This window comes from Microtus ochrogaster, assembly GCF_000317375.1.
Source record: "Microtus ochrogaster isolate Prairie Vole_2 chromosome 14 unlocalized genomic scaffold, MicOch1.0 chr14_random_1, whole genome shotgun sequence".
NCBI lineage: Eukaryota > Metazoa > Chordata > Mammalia > Rodentia > Cricetidae > Microtus > Microtus ochrogaster.
This window is the reverse complement of record NW_004949096.1, coordinates 30,904,867-30,913,317: the sequence shown is the minus strand read 5'-3', so window position 1 is coordinate 30,913,317 and position 8,451 is coordinate 30,904,867. Positions and strand designations below refer to the sequence as shown.

The window sequence follows — 8,451 nt, the reverse complement described above, 5'->3', positions numbered from 1 at the left end:
GAGAGAGAGGTGGAGGAGGGGGAGAAACGGAGGGAGGGAGGGAGATAGAGGGAGGGAGAGAGACAGAGACAGAGGCAGAGAAAGTTCAGGTTTGGGTACCAGGTCTTGGGCACCAGGAGCTATGATCCGGCTCAGCTCTCTGCCTCCTGCAGGATCTCGCCTGCAGCGCCTAGTACCTGCTAATTACGCTGACGGAGTTTATCAAGCTCTGGAGGAGCCGCTGCTGCCCAACCCTCGGCGGCTTAGCGATGCTGTCACTCAAGGCAAAGCCGGGCTGGCGTCCATCCACAACCGCACAGTGCTAGGGGTCTTCTTTGGTGAGTGTAGGAAGAAACCAGGGCGGATCTGGAGCTTATTCCGTGCCCAGGGAAGGACCCCGGGAGTCCCACCGCAACTAGTAGGAAAAGAATACTTTCTAAGAAGCGCTTCTGCTGTCATCTTTTGAGTACTTGGGTGTGATGCTGGGATCTTTCTCTTACACCTTACTCCAAACTAACAAGTGCCATCGGGTCCCCATTAGAACTCTAAGGAACTGGATGCCCTGGCCGGTTGCTCTCCTCAAGACTCTAATAATTACCACACAGAGGTGAAGGGAGCCTGTTAATCATATCATTTTTGCATCTGTCAACAACGTTGCCATGTTCATGAGAACATGCATGTTCATGTTCTGTTTGCATATTAGAAGATCGAGGCTCCCGAGGGATAGCCTAACACACCGCGTTGTTGCTTGTGCTCTGACCTCTGCCTTCTGTGCCCTAAGAATTACTAGAGGTCTTCCTGGCCCTAAGAGAGCAGAACCTGATGATTGGTTGATCACGTTGCCCTCTTAACCCAGGTTACCACGTGCTCTCCGACCTGGTGAGTGTGGAAACGCCAGGTTGCCCCGCAGAGTTTCTCAACATTTACATCCCGCGTGGGGACCCGGTGTTTGACCCCGACAAGCGTGGGGACGTGGTGCTGCCCTTTCAAAGGAGCCGCTGGGACCGCAAGACTGGACAGAGCCCCAGCAACCCCCGGGACCTGGTGAGCCAGGCAGGCGGGAAGGGAGACTAAGGTTAAACCCCCTGGAGACCTGGGGTCTGGCTGGGAAAACTGGGCAGGGTGAGGCTCTTTCCCACGTGCAGGCACCTGACCCGACACACCTCACCAACGTGTCCCCGCAGACCAATCAGGTGACCGGCTGGCTGGATGGCAGTGCCATCTATGGCTCCTCTCACTCGTGGAGCGACACGCTGAGGAGCTTCTCAGGAGGGCAGCTGGCATCGGGGGCCGATCCTGCATTCCCAAAGGAATCCCAGGACCAACTGCTCATGTGGATGGCACCGGACCCCGCCACGGGGCAGGGAGGGTCGCAGGGGCTGTATGGTGAGACTGAGGGGTCCCCGCAGAAGGAGCAGGGTTGGAGGCATCAGGCTGATGGGGTTGGGGACTGGGCTGGAGAGGTCTGGGCTCCCCTGGCTCATGCTGCCTCCCATCGCCTTCTTCCACCCGCCTCTGTCTCCACGTGGATGCAGCCTTTGGGGCCCAGCGCGGGAACAGGGAGCCCTTCCTGCAGGCTCTGGGCCTGCTGTGGTTTCGCTACCACAACCTGTGGGCCAGGAGGTTGGCGCTGGAGCACCCACACTGGGGGGATGAGGAGCTGTTCCAGCATGCGCGCAAGAGGGTCATTGCTACCTACCAGGTGAGTGGGGCCACCTGACCCGTGCCCACCTGCGGCAGGATCCAGGGAGATCTGGCTCCCCCAGCAAAGCTTCCCCAGCCTTGGACAAGGCCCCTTCCCATGAGACCCTTGTTCCCATAGGGGCTAATGTTTAGGAAAATATGAAAAGCTCCCGCAGATGTTTATGTGAACGATTTTACTTGTGATTATAATTTAGTTGCCTGGGTCCCCCATCCCCCACAATTGGCCTTGCCTGGGTCTCATCTCTGCACCTAAGTCTTCCTTCCTCACAGGCTCATTCCAACTTCTCCTTTCCTCTTGCTAACCCTCAGAACATTGCTCTATACCAATGGTTGCCCAGCTTCCTGCAGAAAAACCCTCCAGAGTATTCAGGTAAGGGAGAGGAGTTGGGGGGGGCACCTAAGCTGAAGACTCAGAGAAGAAACCAGGGTAGATTTGTGATGCCAGGGAGTGAGGTAAGGAACCTGTCTTTCTGCAGGGTACCGCCCTTTCATGGACCCCAGCATTTCCCCGGAGTTTGTGGTGGCCTCTGAGCAGTTCTTCTCCACCATGGTGCCCCCCGGGGTCTACATGAGGTAAGGGAGGGGCTGCAGGTGGAGATGCTCAAGGTTGGAAGTAGGTACTCCATGAGGCAGCTTGGAGCCTCCACAGTTCATCAGAAGAGAAGCAGAACTGGGGGGAGAGGGCTGGAACAGGATCCAGGGGTGGGAGGTTTGGGCTCCAGAGGAAATCCTTAGGCTCTCCTAATGGCAGAACGTTGGTTTCTGAGTGTAGGGAATGCCTGCAGTTGGGGTATCTCCTCACCTCCCACCACCCTCTCTTCAAGTCCTTTCACTGCTCTAGGAGGTTTATGGGCCGTCCTTCACTCTCAACCAGCCCCCAGAATTGCTCCACCTCGTTCACCACCTTAGCGCCTGCCCCCAATTCCTTTACCGTATTTTTAAAACTCTGTTTCAGAAACTCCAGCTGTCATTTCCGGAAATTCTCGAAGGAAGGTTCTGGCAGTTCTCCAGCTCTCAGGGTCTGCAACAGCTACTGGATTCGGGAGGTCAGCATGGGGTCAGGGGCAGAGAGTAGGGGTCATGTTCACTTATCATAAACCCTTGGGAAAGTAACAATTTGGGTTCTTGAGCAGTGGTGCCTCCAGGTAGGGAGCAAAAGAGAGAGAAAATTATCTGGGGAGAATTGTCCAAGAGAGTCTGGAAATGCCTGAGCATGGAGGGTGGGGGTGGGGAAGGCCATGTGCCTGCTCTCCTAGCTGCCTGGGAAACTGAGGCAGGACTATGGCTGGAACCCAGGTGTTCAAGGCCTCAACAGTCTACCAAGATACAGAGGGGAGAGGAAAGGAGAGTGGGAGAAAGAAAGGGGGGAAGAGAGGGGGGATGGGGAGAGCTAGAGAGCCAGAGGGGACCTTTGTCCTGGGGCCTTTGGGCTGTGGTCCAGGGTCAAAATCTTGCGTGGATTGTTCACTTCCAGAACCCCAATCTGAAGAGTGCCGAGGAGGTGGACCAGCTGCTGCTGGGAATGGCCTCCCAGATTTCAGAGCTGGAGGACAGGATAGTGGTTGAAGACCTGAGAGGTGAGCTCAGAGCGTGGGGTGTCACAGGGGGACACTGAGGATCCTTCTGGGTGAGTCAACAGGCAGACACACCGATACACACAAATACACAGACTTGGAACAGATGTCAGAATATGTGGAAATTTGAGTCCCCCCCCCACTTAATTTCTAGTTTTGTGTTGCTTTTATTTTAAGGTGACCATGCCTGAATGTGGTGGGCATGGGGGCAGCACCACACATGAACATCATCTCTGGTGTCTACTTAGGTCCTAAGGGTTCTTATCCAGCCCTGTTTTACAGTTGGGAGGTCCAGAGAAGGGGATTTCTGGTTGGTATCAAGAATTAATCTTGAGTCTTAGAATACCTTTTAAGAAAAGTTGCCCCGATCACACTTGGTGACATTGGCTCCAGAGCAAACAAGGCCACTGGTGTCGTGTAGAAGAGTGCTGGGGACTGAATCTGGGGAGAGCTCTCGACTATAAGGATGCAAGGCAACAAAGGGTTGGGATGACTGACTCAGAGTCTGGTCTCTTTTCAGATTACTGGCCTGGCCCGGACAGATTCTCTCGCACGGACTATGTGGCTAGCAGTATCCAACGTGGCCGAGATATGGGGCTGCCCAGCTATAGCGAGGCTCTGTTGGCCTTAGGACTGGAGCCGCCAAAGAACTGGAGCACTCTCAACCCCCAAGTAGAACCGCAGGTCAATAACATCAACACAACAATAATGGCACCTGGGGGGAGGGAGATGACTCAGTCGATAACATGCTCATTACATGTTATTAACATGTTAACAAGTGTGAGGATTTGGATCTCCTATATATAAAGCTGGAATGTTCCTGTGATCCCAGCTCTGGGGAGGCAGAGATAGGAGGACCCTAGACCTTATCGGCTAACCAATCCAGCCAAAGCAGTGTTATCTATCTAGGCTTAGGGAGAGACCCTGTCGCAAAGAATAATGTGGAGAGCGATTGAGGAAGACACTCAGTGTCAACCTCTGGCATCTATATGCACATATCTATGTGCAAAAACATATCCCCTCCCCCCACACATACATACACAAGTTAATGGCAGCCAAAACTTTCTATGGCCCAAATCCTCTACACAGGTGAACTCACTTACTCTCCATTAGAATATTATAAGGTTATTACTCTCAGTGTTACAGTTTTACCGATGATGGCATCGTTGGTGAGTCCACACACACGTTTGTTACCCCCACAATGCTCCAGGTGCTGGAGGCCACAGCTGCTCTGTACAACCAGGACCTGTCCCAGCTGGAGCTCCTCCTGGGTGGACTCCTGGAGAGCCACGGGGGCCCCGGACCTCTGTTCAGCAGCATCATTCTGGACCAGTTTGTGAGGCTACGGGATGGTGACCGCTACTGGTTCGAGAACACCAGGAATGGGTAAGGCCTGGCTGGGCCCTGCCTCAGACCTCACTTTGGCCTGGGGCTCCAGACCCTCTCTGCCTGACCCTGGACAGCCCCGCAGGTCTTGATTCCAGGGGCCTACCCCATCCTTCAATCCACTCCAGTCCCTTTCTTCACATGAGTCCATGGAGGACTGAAAGCCCCTTCCCATCCCAGCAATGGCCTTTCCCCCTGTAGACTGTTCTCTGAGGAGGAGATTGCGGAAATCAGAAATACCACCTTGCGGGATGTACTGGTAGCTGTCTCCAACGTGGACCCCAGTGCCTTGCAGCCCAACGTTTTCTTCTGGCAGGAAGGTGAGTAGCTGGGCGAGCAGACATGGTGTGGAGCAGTCACCTGGTGCAATCCAGGGAGCCATGCGCCTTCTGCATTGGGCTGCAAAGCCTGCAGTAAGCTGCTCCCTACACTGCTGTCCACGCAGGCGTGAGGGTTAGACCGAGCAATCGAGCTGAGGTGGATGCTGAGAAATTAGTTATGAAAAGGGTCTTTTGAGGGGAACGAGTTCCAGAGAGGTGGACCTGGGAATGGGAGAAGATATTTGGCCCTTTCTAAGACAGGAGAAGAGGCTTGCCTAAAGAGTGGGAGTCTTGGGCTCTGAGGTCTGCTGTGACTTGTCCCTCAGGTGCCCCCTGCCCACAGCCTCGGCAGCTGACAACGGAAGGCTTGCCCCAGTGTGTGCCCCTTACTGTGACTGATTACTTCGAGGGCAGTGGTGCCACTTACGGCATCGTCATTGTGATTCTCTGCTGCTTACCATTAGGTAAGCACTTTACCTCCCCCCCCCGTCTCTCTTTTTTTGCCCCCCCCCCACTTGCTGGCTTACTGAGCTAGCTCCTTTGTATAGCTTGAGCCAGGCTCAGGGAGCCTTGGATATCCAAGGAACAGCAGCTGAAGACCCTCCACTTCTGAGGCTATGAGCAAAAGGTTCTCCCTCCTTCTCACTGATCTCTCCTGGTCCCCTTTAGTGAGTCTGGTTGTCGCTGGGGTGGTGGCTCATCACCGGAACCAAGAGCGCAAGAAGCTACAAAAGAAAGGCAAAGAGAGTCTGAAGAAGGAAACAGCCAGTGCTGGATTGCCAGGTGAGATGAGCCTGGGGGATGGAAGTGGGGAAGGGGATCTGGGACCAAGTTATAGAGCGGGATGGAAGTCAGGCTCAGTAGAAACACATGCTCAGCTCAGAGAATGACATGGGCTCCAAGACCTCTGCTGAGTCACCACGCACAACTGTTCTCTTCTCAGTGATGGAGTGGTCAGGCCCCAAGGAGAGGAGCTATCCTGTCACCATCCAGCTGACCCCAGACAGGAGTCTGCAGGTCCTTGACAAACGTCTCACCGTGCTCCATACCATCCAGCTGCGGTCCCTGCAACAGGTCAACCTCATCCTGTCCAGCAACCGAGGACGCCGTACCCTGCTGCTCAAGATCCCCAAGGAGTATGACCTGGTACTGCTCATCCTGCCTCCCTCTGCGGGCTGTTTTCATGCACATCCCCTCTCATAAGCGAGTCACCTCCACTCTGTGTCCCAGCTTCAGAGCTTGCCTGGGAAGACTGAAACTGGAGGAGGCTCCCTCCTTTCAGTTGCTCCCAGACTGATTGACATCCCCCCGCCAGGCCACTCTCTGACCACAGCCTGGGTGGTCAGGGAAGAGACTCCTCTTCCTCCCTCAACCTGAGGTCCTTTGGAGTGGGGCTAGACCAGAAGAGCCAGCTCCAGACACAATGGCAGCCCTTTCTCCAACACAGGTGCTGCTGTTTAACTCTGAAGAGGAGCGGGGTGTGTTTGTGCAGCAGCTGCAAGACCTCTGTATCAGCTGGGCTCCAGGTCTGCACATGACTGAAATGGACGAGAAGGAGCTATTTAGGAAGGCTGTGACCAAGCAGCAACGGGCAGGCATCTTGGAGATCTTCTTCAGACAACTTTTTGCTCAGGTGCCATGACTTAATACCTGGCACAGGGGATGGAACCAACCTGAGCTGGATGGGAACTAAGATTTTACCCTGCAGGCTGGCAACAGTTAGATTCTAAGACGAGTCGCGTGTTCTTGTCTCTGTATCCCCACTTCCTTATCTAATCAGCAGTGGAGCTAGTGAGGTGATGTACATGATGAATTCTCAAATGGTACCCCTGAACCGGTAGCGTCAACTCACTTGGAAATTTGTTATCAAGGCTGATTCTCGGGCTCCTCCTCAAACAGATTGAACGAGGAGCTCTGGGGATGAGCCCCAGGAAGCTTCATTTTAACAAGTCTTTCCAGGTGATGCTGATGTAGACTCAAGTTTGAGAAATGCCGTTCTGTGGGCGGTGCTTAGCCTAAATACATGTACTTAGCCTGAGTACCTCGCGGGCGACGATGAATGGCAGCAATGTTAGTTTTACATTCCCTGCCCATTGACAGGGTTCAGATTCCAGGCATGCAGCGGTGCTATCTGAATTAGCCAAGCACTTGGGCTCAGTCCTTGACTGCTGGCCCTGTTATAGCCCCTATCACCTGCTTCCAGCACACGTTCTTTCTCTTTTCATCCCTCGACTTTGCTCCCTGCCCGTTACTTTCACTTTTTCTCTCTTCTCATTACTGTCCTTGCTGGGTGGTGCTTGGGTCCAGAGAGAAAAGAAAGGCTGAGAGAGTCCGTTGACCCCTACGATAGGAAAGCAGAGGCCCAAATCAGCATGGCTGAGCATCAGGAGCTGGGTTTTGTGACCTGCACGTGGAGGAGCTAGGAAGTCATTGAACTGCTTCTGTCCCAGGCCTTACCTCCTTCTCTCCCTCCCTGTGACTGCCCGAGTACAGGTGCTGGATATCAACCAGGCAGATGCAGGGTCTCTGCCCCTGGACTCATCCCAGCAAGTACGCGAGGCCCTGACTTGTGAGCTGAGCAGGGCTGAGTTTGCCGAGTCTCTGGGTCTCAAGTCCCAGGATCTGTTTGTGGAGGCCATGTTTTCTCTGGCCGACAAGGATGGCAACGGCTACCTCTCCTTCCGGGAGTTCCTGGACATCCTGGTAGTCTTCATGAAAGGTAGGGTAGGGACCAGCAGAGCATCTGAGGACCCATGAATTTGTTCTCAAGGAGGTGGCCTGAATCCCCTTTCCCTCGTAGGTTCCCCAGAGGATAAGTCCCGCCTGATGTTTACCATGTATGACCTGGATTCAAACGGCTTCCTCTCCAAGGACGAATTCTTCACCATGATGCGGTATAGCCTGGGCCTTTCCAATCCTGAAACATCTTGATGTTTTAGACAGTAACGCAATTTGGGTCAGAGGTGGGCAGGCAAGGTGGCTGAGCGGTACACACTGCATCCTGAATTCTCAAGGCATCCACCTTCAAAAGGTCACTGAGGCAGGTCCCTGCCTCTAACAGGGTCCATATATCTACTCTGTTTAAAATTGCCAGAAACGTTGCCCTAGTTTTAAAATGTCAATAAAGAGCAGCTGTGAGCATCCTCAACTTCTCATTCCCAAGGACAGGACCTTAGTAACAAGCCCCGTTGAGCACCACAGGCATCTCTCTTCCTCCTCCTCCTCTTCTTCTGTTTCCGAGACAGGGTTTCTCTGTGTAGCCCCACCTGTCCTGGAGCTCACCCTGTAGACCCGGCTGGCCTCAGACTCAGAGATTCACCTGCCTCTGCCTCCCGAGTGAGGAGGCTAAAGGCGTGTGCCACCAATGCCCGGCTTTTCATTTCTTCTTGAATCTGCTTTCTCTAAGTTGAGATTAGTGTGTAGACATTTGGCACATAGTTCACCAAAACCAATGAAATGAGTGTGAGTAAATATTGAGCCCAGCAGCC

The 8,451-nt window shown here is 53.8% G+C and overlaps 1 protein-coding gene across 2 annotated transcripts in view; it reads left to right on the top strand.

Moving 5' to 3' along the window:
- The window catches only part of Duox2 (dual oxidase 2), a 17,909-nt gene that overhangs the window by 1,266 nt on the left and 8,192 nt on the right, over nt 1-8,451 (top strand). For both annotated transcript variants that reach the window (XM_005364368.2, XM_005364369.1), the window contains 17 exons: nt 153-317; nt 836-1,023; nt 1,164-1,365; nt 1,515-1,681; nt 1,993-2,053; nt 2,160-2,256; nt 2,639-2,729; nt 3,158-3,260; nt 3,778-3,941; nt 4,468-4,643; nt 4,845-4,963; nt 5,290-5,427; nt 5,633-5,746; nt 5,907-6,109; nt 6,411-6,596; nt 7,457-7,682; nt 7,764-7,857. In XM_005364368.2, coding sequence (XP_005364425.1) covers nt 153-317; nt 836-1,023; nt 1,164-1,365; nt 1,515-1,681; nt 1,993-2,053; nt 2,160-2,256; nt 2,639-2,729; nt 3,158-3,260; nt 3,778-3,941; nt 4,468-4,643; nt 4,845-4,963; nt 5,290-5,427; nt 5,633-5,746; nt 5,907-6,109; nt 6,411-6,596; nt 7,457-7,682; nt 7,764-7,857 — 2,494 coding nt within the window. The remainder of the gene's footprint in view (nt 1-152; nt 318-835; nt 1,024-1,163; nt 1,366-1,514; nt 1,682-1,992; nt 2,054-2,159; nt 2,257-2,638; nt 2,730-3,157; nt 3,261-3,777; nt 3,942-4,467; nt 4,644-4,844; nt 4,964-5,289; nt 5,428-5,632; nt 5,747-5,906; nt 6,110-6,410; nt 6,597-7,456; nt 7,683-7,763; nt 7,858-8,451) is intronic.